This window comes from Odocoileus virginianus, chromosome 20 (genome assembly GCF_023699985.2).
Source record: "Odocoileus virginianus isolate 20LAN1187 ecotype Illinois chromosome 20, Ovbor_1.2, whole genome shotgun sequence".
Lineage (NCBI taxonomy): Eukaryota > Metazoa > Chordata > Mammalia > Artiodactyla > Cervidae > Odocoileus > Odocoileus virginianus.
Genome location: NC_069693.1, coordinates 3,892,886 through 3,906,258, shown reverse-complemented (window position 1 = coordinate 3,906,258; position 13,373 = coordinate 3,892,886). Strand labels below are relative to the sequence as shown.

Here is a 13,373-nt window from a genome sequence, read left to right as displayed (position 1 = left end):
TGTGTCATCCTTTCCCCGGCAGACCCCAGTGCCACCTCCCCCGGACTCCCCTCACCAAACACTTGCGTCTGACCCGTCATGGGGCACTGAGGGGCAGCCGGGGGCGGTCACGGCGGGCCAGGCTGGACGAACAGTTTCATCCTTTACAGGGGTCTGGACCCCCGGGTCTGAGGGAGAGGCTGGGGTCTGGACCCCCGGGTCTGAGGGGGGAGGGGCTGGGCGTCTGGATCCCGGGTCTGGGGTCTGGACCCTGGCTCTGAGGAGGGTGTGGGGACTGGGCTCTTGGCTCTGGGGAGGAGGAGAGTCCCTGGGTCGGGACGGTCTGGCTGCAGCAGTTCTGGGCCACAACGCATGGTGTCGCCCTCCCCCTGGTGAGTCCAGGGGCGAGGCCGGGGGCGGGGCTCTGACCCCCTAGGTGGGGGCGGGTCCTGCTGCGGGCAGCCCTCTGCTGGTCTGGGCTCCAAGTGCTGGGCACTGACCACAGCGGGCAGCCGAAGGGTCAGGCAAGCCTGGGAGAAGCTGAGGTCTGCAGGTTGGCGCCCAGGTCAGGAGGAGGCAGGGGTCAAACGGCCTGAGGTGGGCAGTGCCTGAGAGAGAAGCCGGGCAGGTGGTCGGAGCACTGAGTCCTTCGGGGATCAGCGGCTCATTACAGACCCTCAGACTGCAGAGTGCTTGAGCGTGGGGGACACAGAGTCTGGGGTGGGGGACCCCAAGATATGTGAGTTGCGTCAGATCTCAGGAGAGGGGTCAGCTGGGAGCCTGGACCCCCGGGGTTGAGGGACGAGGGGCTGGGGGCCTGGAGACCTGGGTCTGAGAGAGGAGGAGGGACTGGGGCTGAGAGCACTGGACTGCAGACCACCCCAAGGCTGGACACCCCGTCCCAAGAGCTCCCTCCCACTGGGGCCCCGGCGTGCCCAGGCCTGGAGTGTGCAGCCCGCCCCCTGCAGCCCCTGGGGGCCAAGCACCTGTTCACTCTTAGGAGACGAGGCTCCTCGTCCACCCCCAGGGCCCAAGTCTGTTTGCTTTGGAAACAGGATGGGGGGGGGTGTCTCGAGTCATCTGGTTCATCTTTCATCCTCAGGCCATCAGGTGGCGCAGGGCACTGGGGGCAGGGCGGGCACGTCGGGGCCTCAGGCTTGCCCTCACCCCACCCAGCAAAGGGTCTGCTGCCCCAGAGACGCCCCTGACAAGGAGGGAGACCGAGTCACGAGGGCCCGAGATAGTGACCTGCCACCTCCTTCTCGGACCTGGGGGTCGTGACCTCAGCCCCTCCTCCCTCAGACCCAGGACTCCAGGCCCCCAGGCCTTCCCCGTCCCTGGCCCGGGTCTGGCAGTGCTGAGTCTGGGCGCCCTCTCCTCTGCCCCTGCAGGGATGCCCGGGGCAGCATCGCACTCGGAGCACATGGAGGCCGCGCATGGGGAGCACACGGAGAGCCAGGCGGAGGAGGAGGGCCTGGGGGGCCTCACGGCAGAGGAGCTGCGGCAGGGCCAGGAGGCCGCCCGGGCGCTGGAGGCCAGGATGGCACTGAGCGCCCAGAGCCTGGTTCGGGCCGAGGTGGACGAGCTCTACGAGCACGTGCGTGCCCTGGGCCAGGGCCGCTTCGGCCGTGTCTCACTGGTCACCCACCGGCAGGAAGGTAGCGGGGGCCTGGGGGCAGGGCACAGGGCGGGTGGTCTGCAGTCACCCACTGTCAGGAAGGTACCAGGGCCTGGAGCCAGGGCACAGGGGCAGGGGGTCTGCACACCCAGCCAGTCCCACCTCTGCCCTTTCCAGGAGGTGTGTTTTTGGTAACGGCCCGGCCCTCTCTGAACCTCAGCCTCCTCCTCTGAACACGGGGGTGATGACCCCTTCTCTGAGAGAACCGAGATTCCCAGAGGAGATGTCAGTGGCTCTGGTTGCCGGGGACAATAGGGGGAAAGTCACAGCCCCCGGTGCCCCCCTCCCCGTGGCCCTCACATGGGGCCGGCTCAGCGGTCACCGTGGGGGCGATGAGAGACGCCCTGTCTGCCGGGCACTCAGCGAGGCCAGCACAGGGCGGGTGTGCAGGACATGGTCCCTGGCCCCAGCCTGCTGGTCAGCGTCCAAGGAGGCTGCAGGGCTCAGCCCTGACTGGGGATGGGACACAGCTGGGCCCCCTGAGAAAAACCTGCACCAGCCCTGCCTCCAGGGAGCCCCCTGCACGACAGGGTGTGTCCATTCTTTGCAGTTGTCAGCTGATCACAAAGGGCCGCAGACTGGGGGGATCACAGTTCTAGAAGCGGGGGACAGGGACCCGGGTGCCAGCAGTGCGGGCTTCTCCTGAGGCCTCCCTTCTCGGCTTGCAGATGGCCAAGCTTCTCCCCGTGTCCTCACGCCTGCCTGCATGTCTGCGTCCAAGCTTCCACTTCTCGGAAGGACAGCAGTCACACTGGAACTAGGGACCACTCCCCCACACCCCCAGTGGCCTCACTGTATCTCTTTCACAACCGCATCTCCAGGGCACTCTCTGGCGGTCCAGGGCTCAGGGCTCCGCGCTTTCACTGCCAAGGGCCCCAGTTCACTCCCTGGTCCGGGGGGACTAAGACCCCACAAGCCATGCTGCCAAAACAAAAACAAAAGCGCCGTCACCAGATACAGTCATGTTCTGTGAAAATGGGCGTAAGGACTACTTTAACATGTGAATTTTGCGGGAGGCAGTGAGGAGGGATGCCAGGCAGCTCATAAGAGAGAGATGCAGAGATACAGACCTGGGTCATCACAGAACTCCGGGGACACGAGCGATAACTGGAACCAGGGGCTCCATGAGAGGGCCTTGCCCACCTGGAGGCCGGCTCAATGCCCTCCCCCAGGGCCGGGCAGAGCTGGGGCGCAAAGGTGTACCTGCCCCCAGAGGGGAGAACCGGTCCTCGACATGGGAGGCGGCGAGTGCTGACAGCTGGCAGGAATTCAGGGCACTGCTGACACACGAAGGGGCTGCACTCAGGTATTTCAGGCAAGGAGTCGACCCTCCCCCACCACACACTGCCTCTCTGCGACCCCGTGGACTGCCGCCCTCCAGGGCCCTCTGTCCGCGGATTCTCCAGGGCCCTCTGTCCGCGGATTCTCCAGGCAAGAACACTGGAGTGGGCTGCCATTTCCTCCTCCAGGAGATCTTCCCCGCCCAGGGATCAAACCTCCTCTCCTGCATTGCAAGCGGATTCTTTACCACTAGTGCCCCCTGGGAAGCATTAAATGCTATTATTATCACTGGGCTTCCCTGGTAGCTAAACTGGTAAAGAATTTTTTAATATTTCTTTCTTTATTTGACCGCACTGGGTCTGAGCTGCAGCACATGCAATCTAGTTCCTGACCGGAGACCTAAGGCAGGCCCTCTGCAGTGGGAGAGTGGAGTCTTCACCATGGGACCACAGGGAAGTCCCACTCCAGTATTCTTGCCTGCAGAATCCCGTGGACAGAGGAGCCTGGCGGGCTACAGTCCACGGGGTCGCCAAGGTCGGACAGGACTGAGCGGCAAGGCGCACACAGCATTTTCCGCACCCCCGGGGGTGTGGGTGGCCAGGCTCCTTTCGGCGGGGGGCAGGGGCGGGGCGGAGGAGCGGGGCGGGCCCGGGCTCACGCCCCCCTCGCCGCCGCCGCCCCCCAGGCACGGTGCTGGCCCTGAAGCAGCTGCCGAAGGCCTCCACCACTCTGCGCGGCTTCCTCTACGAGTTCTGCGTGGGCCTCTCCCTGGGCTCCCACGCGGCCATCGTGGCGGCCTGCGGCGTCGGCCTGGAGTCGGCCGACTCCTACAGCTTCCTGACCGAGCCGGTGCTGCACGGTGATCTCATCGCCTACATCCGCCCCAAGGTGGGTCGTCCCGGAGCTGGTGGGGGTGGTGTCTGGCGCGGACGCGCCACCCAGCCTGGGCCTCAGGAGTCAGGGCAGCCTGATGCGGGTCACCCTGCAGGGGCCCCACCGTGCCCGCAGGTCTGGTGGGATGGACACGCTCCTCCGAGTCCACGGCTGTCACAGGGGCAACGTGGAGCCAACCTCACAGGCTCACCCCAGGCCCACGGGGCTCATCAGGGCCAACCAGGCCTCTGTCGCCCTGGGCCTGCTCTCAGAGGCTAAGGACAAGCTCCAGGGCCAGCCCTGGTTGGTGGGCTGGGGAGGTGGGACCCCGACGGTTGTCCCCGGGGCTGAGGACAAGCCCTGGGCCTGGTTCCTGACGCCTGTTCCCGCAGGTGGGCCTCCCGCAGCCGGCTGCCCAGCGCTGCGCGGCCCAGCTGGCCTCGGCCCTGGAGCATGTCCACTCCCTCGGCCTGGTGTACAGGGACCTCAAGCCTGAGAACGTGCTGGTGTGCGACCCCGACTGCCGGCGGGTCAAGCTGGCGGACTTCGGGCACACGCGGCCCCGGGGGACCCTGCTGCGCCTGGCCGGGGCCCCCATCCCCTACACGGCCCCCGAGCTCTGCGCGCCCCCGCCCCTTCCTGAGGGGCTGCCTATCCAGCCCGCCCTGGACGCCTGGGCGCTGGGCGTCCTGCTCTTCTGTCTTCTCACCGGCTACTTCCCCTGGGACCAGCCGCTGGCCGAGGCCGACCCCTTCTACGAGGATTTTGTCGCCTGGCAGGCCTCGGGCCAGCCCGACCACCGGCCTCGGCCCTGGCTTGGCCTGACGCCCACGGCTGACACCCTGCTGTGGGGGCTGCTGGAGCCCCAGCCGCGGAGGAGGAGCCCCGTGAGCTCGGTTCGGGGCTTCCTGGGGCGGCCCTGGAGGCAGCGGGAGGGGGAGGCTGAGGAGGTGTACCTCGGGGAAGACGAGGACTCGGGGTGAGGAGGGCGGGGCGGGGGTGCCCCCTCCGCTTTGGGGGGCGGCTCTTGGCTGCTCTGCCGTCTGTCTGCCTCCTGTCCTCACCATCTGTCTGCGGCCTCGCCCGGGGGTCTCTGAGTGGCCCCGTGTCAGTCCGCATCCGTCCACCTTCCTGGGCTGGGGAACCCACGGCCCCAACCCCAAATCAGCCAGGCCGCCCCCGCCCCTCGCCGCTGCCCTTCCTCTGTGACACTCCTTCCCGTCCAGCCACATGGCTGCCTGCATTACCTGTCCCGGTTGTTCTGTGTCTTCTGCCGGAGTGTGGGCTCCCGGAGGCCCGGGGTCTCGCCGGCGTCCCCTCCGGTGAAGCCCACGCACAGGGGCGAGCGTGCGGTGCAGGCGGCCCACAGATAGAGTGCATGGCCCATCCCTCCGGTTTTGCACGGCCCTCCTGCGCACACTTGTGGTCCTGCCCGTGTCTCTCCGCTCGCTGGGCGCCCTCCACTCCCCGCCTCACTCCCTCTGCCCCTTGTCCCACTAGTTGGGTCTGCGCCCTGTTAGTGACGCGTTTTTGTCTTTCTCACTCCAGCGGCTCTCTGCAAATAAAGTCCTTCTGGTACTTAGGTCCCTGTGATGCTGTTGGTCTGTCAGCCTGGGACAGAGAAGGCCGGCATGTGTGTCTGTCTGTGTGTGTGCGTGCATGTAAGTGTGCCCTGAAGGGCATGTTGTGGAGGAGAGACAGAGAAGGGAGGGAAGAGAGGCAGAGACAAAGAGAAAGGGAGAGACAGACAGAGGACGACAGACAGAGAGAGGCAGGAAGAAAGGCAGACAGCGGTCCCTCTGGTGGTCCACGAGATGCTGGCTCTGCGTGTGCGTTTCTGAGTGTCCCTGGGGGTGAGTGTGTTTGCACCTGCTCTGCACAGACATGTGTGAGAAGGAGAGAGAGTAAACACCGGAGCTGGAAAGTGCCTTGCTGTTTTCGGGCAGGAACTGGAGCGTGCATTTCTCAAGTTCCTACCTGAAACTTGTGTGTATTTGTGTGTCCATGAGCACCCATCTGAGCCCGTGTGTGTGCAGATAATGGTGTGTGTGTGAGTGACAGAGAGACGTGAGGACTGAGTGTGTCTCACTCCACGTGGACGACAGGAGTTGCGTGTTTTGTGAATCTGCGAGCCCCCGTGTGCTCAGGGAATTGTGTGACCGCGTGTGAGGGTCGAGAGTGGAATGCACCTGGCTGTGTGCAGACACTGGACCCGTGTGTGTGTGTGTGTGCGTGCGTGTGTGCAGCAGGGGAAGCAGAGTCCCAGGCGTGGCTGCCAGTCACCGCTGGGCCCCCCTCTCCTTCACACCTCCCCCCGCCCTCACCCCGGCCCCTTCTTGGCAGCCACCCTGTTTGCAAACACTCTCTCTTCCTCTCCGTGGCCTCCTTGGCTGCCCGCCCAGAGAAAGGCTACAACCCAGGCTGGATCGTGTGTCACCCTCTGCCTGGCCCCCGCACCCCCCCCCAGGCTCCTGCTGCGGCCGCTGAGGTGTTGTCTGGTGGGGAGGCGGGGTGGTGGAAGGACCCCCAAGGACCCTTTCCAGCTAAATTCAATCCAGAGACCTGGGGACATGGGCTCGTGTCCCGGGCAATCGCGGTGGGCTTCCTGGAGTAGGGGGCTGTTGGAGAGAATAAGACGGTGGGTGCATTGGGTGGGGGGGGCAGCAAGAGCAGGACTTCCTGTCCCCTCACCTGTGAGCAGCCCAAGCAACAAGGCAAGAGTGTGTCCCCAAAAAGCTGGAGGTGGCTGGGGTGGGGTGGCATGAGGTGGGGGGCAGTGAAGAGGAGCAAGGCGGGGGCGGAGGGCGCAAATTGGTGGCGGCAGCTGGGGATTAACTGGGAGGAGGTGATAATGACCAGCGAAGGGCCCCAGGAGCAGCAGGAGGAAAGGCCCCGTGGGGGCAGTCATTAAGCATTACTTAATTACAGGACACAGGATACCAGATCGTTACACTTTACAGGAAGGAAGCCGCTCACCCCTCAAGCAACTCCTGGTAGGTGGCAATTACTGACGATGCTGGAGGGGGTCCCTCAGACTCTCCCCACCCCAGGGGCGGGCACAGGGGGCCCAGAGAGGCCGAGCCACCTGCCTGAGCTCACACGGCGGGTCAGGCGGCGGGAGGATTCTAATCCAGGCCAGCCTTTCAAGGTTCCAAGGTGCACGCTTGTGTGCCTCGGCCGTCGGGGCTGGAGGCCTGAGCACACGTGTGTGGGTGTGAGTGTGGGTGTGTGAGTGTGTGCTGGCGAGGGGGCCACCCCTCCCTTGGAGGAGATGGGAGTTGGGGCAGCTACATGGAAAGGAAAGCTGAAAAGCCTTCAGAGCCGGGCAATGACCGGAGTGTGCAGACAGCAACACGCGCTGGCAAGGAGGGGAAGCTGGAGCCCTCCTGTGGGGCCCGGGGAATGCGAAAAATGGGGCAGCCGTTTTGGAAGACCGCCCGGCAGCTCCTCAGAATATTAGTTAACTTTGGAGAGACTATGCGTGCGTGCTCAGTTGCTCAGTCATGTCCGCCTTTTATGACCTCATGGACTACAGCCCGCCAGGCTCCTCTCAGGAGTATTTCCCAGGCAGGAATATTGGAACAGGCTGCCATTTCCTCCTCCAGGGGATTTTCCTGACCCCAGCATTGAACCCGTGTCTCCTGCACTGGCAGGTGCATTCTTTACCACTGAGCCACCAGGGAAGCCCGTGGAGTCACTATCAGTTCAGTTCAGCCGCTCAGTCGTGTCCAACTCTCTGCGACCCCACAAATTGCAGCACGCCAGGCCTCCCTGTCCATCACCAGCTCCCAGAATTTATTCAAACCCAGGTCCATCGAGTCACTGATGCCATCCAGCCATCTCATCCTCTGTCATGCCCTTCTTCTCCTGCCCCCAATCCCTCCCAGCATCAGGGTCTTTTCCAATGAGTCAACTCTTCGCATGAGGTGGCCCAAGTATTGCAGTTTCAGCTTCAGCCTCAGTCCTTCCAATGAACACCCAGGACTGATGTCCTTTAGGATGGACTGGTTGGACCTCCTTGCAGTCCAAGGGATTCTCAAGAGTCTTCTCCAACACCACAGTTCAAAAGCATCAATTCTTCAGCGCTCAGCCTTCTTCACAGTCCAATTCTCACATCCATACGTGACCAATGGAAAAACCATAGCCTTGACTAGACGGACTTTGTTGGCAAAGTAATGTCTCTGCTTTTTAATATGCTATCTAGGTTGGTCATAACTTTCATTCCAAGGAGTAAGCGTCTTTAAATTTCATGGCTGCAATCACCATCTGCAGTGATTTTGGAGCCCAGAAAAATAAAGTCTGACACTGTTCCCACTGTCTCCCCATCTATTTCCCATGAAGTGATGGGATCAGATGCCATGATCTTAGTTTTCTGAATGTTGAGCTTTAAGCCAACTTTTTCACTCTCCTCTTTCACTTTCATCAAGAGGCTTTTTAGTTCTTCACTTTCTGCCATATGGGTGGTGTCATCTGCATATCTGAGGTTACTGATATTTCTCCCAGCAATCTTGATTCCAGCTTGTGCTTCTTCCAGCCCAGCGTTTCTCATGATGTACTCTGCATATAACTTAAATAAGCAGGATAACAATATACAGCCTTGACGTACTCCTTTTCCTATTTGGAACCAGTCTGTTGTTCCATGTCCAGTTCTAACTGTTGCTGCCTGACCTGCATACAGGTTTCTCAAGAGGCAGGTCAGGTGGTCTGGTATTCCCATCTCTTTCAGAATTTTCCACTATACAGCCCCACAATTTCGGTCCTAGGTAGATGCCCACGAGAAATAAAAACATGTGTCCACACAAGTATTCATGGCAACATTGCTCACAATAGCCGAAGAGTGGACACAACCCAGATGTCAAGTCGCTGGCAAAGCGATAAAATAAATGTGGTCTAGGAACTTCTTTGGCAGTCCAGTGGTTAGGAATCCACACTTCCACTGCAGAGGATGGGGTTCAATCCCTGGTCAGGGAACTGAGATCCTGCAAGTTGTGCCACAAAGCCAAAAAAAAAAAAAGAAAAAGAAATGCAGTCTATCCATACAATGGAATATCACATGAATGCATGTTCAGTCCTATCCGACTCTTTGTGACCCCCATGGACTGTAGCCTGCCAGGCTCCTCTGGCCATGGGATCCTCCAGGCAAGAACACCAGAGCGGGTTGCCATTTCCTTCTCCAGGGGATCTTCCTGACCCAGGGATCGAACCCGTGTCTTCTGTGTCTTCTGCGTTGGCAGGCAGATAAAGGAAGGAAGCACAGACACACACATCACTGATGAACCTCAAAAACCTGGAGACCATCTGTGGTAGGATTTCTCTGTATGCACAGAGGAAGAAAGCTTAGCGATCACCAGGGGAGATGGGGGTAACTGCTCATGGTACAGGTTTTCTTTTGGGGGGTGGTGATGGTGGTGGGAAAAGCTCTAAAATTAGGTTGTATGAATGTTCCTTAATTCTCTGACTGTATTAAAAAAGTCATCGAATTGTACATACAAAAGGGTGAATTCTGGATGGGCCTAGAGATTATTATACTAAGTGATGTAAGGCAGAGAAAGACAAATACCATGTGATATCATTTATAGGTAGACTCTAAAAAAAAATGATACCAATGAACTAATTTATAGAACAGAAATAGACTTGCAGACTTAGAAAACAAACTAATGGTTACCAAAGGGGAAAGGGGGAATAAATTAGGGGTTTGGGATTAAAATATACACACTATACAGTCCAGTATGTGGTCCAGTGGCTAAGACTCTGTGTTTTCAATACAGGGGCTGGGTTTGATCCCTGGTCAGGGAACTAGATCCCATATGCCACGACTGAGACTCAGCACAGCCAAATAAATAAACAAAGACCTCTGTACAGCCCAGGGAACTGTATGCAGCATCTTGTGACAACCTATAATGCAAAAGAATCTTAAAGAGAATGTATAATGCTCAAGTGAATCATTTCACTGGACACTTTAACACAACATTGTAAATCAACTATATTTCAATAAAAAATTTTAAAGGGTTAATTTGGCATGTAAATTTCATCTTAATGAGACTGCTCCAAAAAACAAAAACAAAAACACAGGCATTTCCAAGTTCTCACACTGTGACCTTGATCGTGTTCTCTGAGCCTCTGAGTTCCCGTTAAAAACAAAAGGGAAAACCCTGCACTTTTTCTAAAATCATCAAATTCAGAACCTGTTCGTCACACAGGACCTGCTCACATCTCTCTCCACTTTACAGACAAGACTGTCGAGGCCGTACTTTCCAAAGATCCTAAAGTCAAAAGGTGGCAGAGTCTGATTCCGAAGTCTTTGGTCTTACTCCCCAGTCACCCGCCCAGAGTGTCTACGGGCCTGTGATCACCAAGGAAGTTCTGGCTACACCCCAGCAGGGGAACCCCAAGCTTGTAAGCAGGACCAGTTACAAAAATTTGTGGGTGTCCAGTATAAAATGAAAATGTGGGATTTCTTGTTTTTTAAAAAAGTTTTTTTTCTGGGATTTCCTTTGTGGCTTAGGGTTTCCTTGGTGGCTCAGATGGTAAAGAATCTACCTGCAATGCTGGACACCTGGGTTTGATCCCTAGGTAGAGAAGATCCCCTGGAGGAGGGCATGACAACCCACTCCAGTATTCTTGCCTGGAGAACCCCATGGACAGAGGAATGTGGTGGGCTACAGTCCATGGGGTCACAAAGAGTCAGACACGACTGAGCAACTAACACATACCCTGGTGGTCCAGTGGTTAAGAATCTGCACTTCCACTACAGGGGCCATGGGTTTGATCCCTGGTCAGGGAACTAAGAGTCGGCATGCTGCCTGGTGCAGCCAAGAAATAGACAAATAAAAAACAATTTTTTAAGAAAAGCTTTCCCCCTCCCTCCCCATCCCCCATTTGCTACTGAATGTCATGCTCTCCGAGCACCAGGATAATCATGGGCAGACCCTCAAGAGGGGAGGGGGCCGTGGAGCCTGCCTGAGGGCAGCCAGCCAGGAATCGGTCATCAGAACCCATCAGGGAAGTGGGACGTTGCGTGAGCACGCAGAGCCTGCTTCCTTGTCCCGTCAGCTTCAAAACGCAGAATCACTGGTCACAAAACACAGAATCAAAATTCACGACCCGCATCAGGCTGATTAGTAGCTGTAGACCATTAAACCAGTGGGGTTTACACCCATCCCACTCCCTTCTCTGCCTGGGCCGGCTGCGCAAGGCTTCAGAGGCACTGTCCTTGGCCCGCAGTTCATGTTTAGTGCAGACATGCAAATCGCTGGGCTGCACCCAAATGTCACCACCACCCCCACCCTGCCCCCGCCCGCACGCCGACCCCTGACCTGGTTAAAACACAGATGTTTATCCAGGGGGCTCTGGATGGCGCCTGGAATTCTGCTTTTCTAACCAGCTCCTGGAGGCAAGGCCAATGCTTCTGATCTGGGTCACACACACTTGGAGGTGCAGGGAATGGTGAGAACACGATTTTAGAGTACTGACCCCTCATCCCAGCTGAACTGTCACTAATGCTAAACATTTGCCCGCTTGATTCCGCGCGGTTTTCGATGTGGCCGGTCACATTGTCTGTGGGGACATGACAGACCTGTGGCTCCCTCTCCGCCCTTTATCTGATTCAGGGGGCTCCCCTTGCTCCTATTCTGCAGACAGTGTGTGCGTGTGTGTGCGTGTGCGCGCGTTTGTAAACCATGAATGGGTGTTAATTTTGTCAAATGTTTTCTCTGCGTCAAGCTTGCTAGGCCTCTGCGGCTACTGTTTTGGGCTTGTTGCAAGCTGGCAGGCAGAGGAGCGGGCTCAGATGTCCTGGGGGAGGTGTCCGGGGTCAGGGCCAGCAGTAGGTGGGGGCTGGCCACCCATCCTGGCCGTGGGCCCCGGGGCCAGATGTTTGGGCTTAGCTGCCTGGCCAAGCGGGGATAAAGTGACCGGATAATTAAGCACCCGCTTCTTCGGGGCTGGCAGAAGGTGGCAGAGGGTGGAAGGACCTTGGGCCTGGGTGCCCAGGAGACCCTGCCACCCTGGCTTGCAGACAGTGGAGTTGGGATTCTGAACCCCTAGGAGGGACCCTCTGGGGAGGGGGGCTGGAGCGAGGGTGCACCTGCTCCCATCTGGGGATGAAAGAGGGTGCCTCTGGCTTCTGAGTCAGGGTGCCACCCTTGGAACCCCGACGAGCTGGGACAGCAAGGGGAATGCAGGCAGACACCCTCCCCAGGGCACCAGTCAGCAGTTATTTAAGTCTTAGGGCTTAATGGGACCCGGGGGGAACAGAGGATTCTTAGCGTGCTCCTTGGTCTGTTGGCAGGGGCAGACAGCTCATCTACCAAGACCCCCAGACAATATCCCTCCCCACCCCCAGCAAGTAACTGGACCCTGCTGGCCTTTGCCGGACTGCGGGGGCGCCAGCTCCATGACCTTCCAGGACCTCGGAGCCAGGCTCCGATCTGGGGACAGGGGGAGGAGGGGAGCTGAGGGACTGACACCGTGTTATTCTGAGGCCCTGCAGCTCCGCTGTGTGACCCTTGGCAAGGAGCTTGGCCTCTCTGAGTCTCCAAGCCCTTTCCGAAACAGGGGTCAAGTTGCTCCCTCTGAGGGCTGTAGGGAGGGTGGGAGGTAGTGTATTAAGAGTCCATAACGGGGCTTCCCTGGTGGCTCAGTGGTAAAGAATCTACCTGCCAACTCAGGAGATGCCAGTTCGATCCCTGGTCCGGGAAGATCCCACATGACCTGGAGCAACTAAACCTGGGCGCCCCAACTACTGAGCCTGTGCTCTAGAGCCCAGGAGCTGCAACCACTGAGCCCACGTGCCTCAGCTTTGGAGCCCACACACCCTCAAGCCCGAGCTCTGCAACGAGAGAAGCCACCACAATGGGAAGCCCTGCACCATAGCCAGAGAGGAGACCCCATCCTCTGGGACTAGGGAAGGCCCACGCAGCAATGACGACCCAGCACAGCCAAAAACATATTAAAAAAAAGAGAGAGCCACCAGTGTGTGGGACACAGAGAAGCGCAATGAGAAGTGGGCGCGACCCCTCGTGAACTCTGTCACCTCAGTAACGCTTCTAATCCTCACGACCACCCCAGGAGGCAGGCGGCCTCTACTCCCCCCTTGGACAGATGGGAAAACTGAGACTCGAGAACAGAAATTAACTTCTGGAGGCCCCACAGCCAGCACATGGCCTTGAAGCCAGGGTGAGCTGACTGGGGGCACTTAACACGTTGTGAGCAAGGGCCCTGGGTCAGACGGGCCTGGGTTCCAGTCACGAGCCTACTGCATACTCCCTGAGTGACCGGGGCACAGGACCAAACATCTCTGTGCCTCAGTGCCCTGGCCTATAAAGTGGGGACAATTCGGTAATAACGATCACATGGAGAGCAGGTGTCAAGAGGCAGGCCTGTGCAAAGCACTCTCGCATAGGCACTAATCTATCAGTTAATCATCACAGCAGCCCCACGAGCTGTGTATTGTTACTATCCCCCTTTAAGAGATGGGGAAACTCAGACCAAGCAGTAACTGACTCATGGTCGGGCCCGCAAGGGCTCAAACTCAGGCATTTAGGCTCCAGAGCTCACCCAC

The 13,373-nt window shown here is 58.7% G+C and overlaps 1 protein-coding gene across 1 annotated transcript; it reads left to right on the top strand.

Moving 5' to 3' along the window:
* The first annotated feature begins 459 nt into the window (after window positions 1-459).
* Window positions 460-5,393, top strand: SBK2 (SH3 domain binding kinase family member 2). Its single transcript, XM_020912806.2, has 4 exons — window positions 460-544; window positions 1,371-1,637; window positions 3,624-3,826; window positions 4,204-5,393. The coding sequence occupies exons 2-4, from the start codon at window positions 1,373-1,375 to the stop codon at window positions 4,792-4,794; spliced, it is 1,059 nt and encodes a 352-aa protein (XP_020768465.2). The 5' UTR covers window positions 460-544; window positions 1,371-1,372; the 3' UTR covers window positions 4,795-5,393.
* The last annotated feature ends 7,980 nt before the right edge of the window (window positions 5,394-13,373 follow it).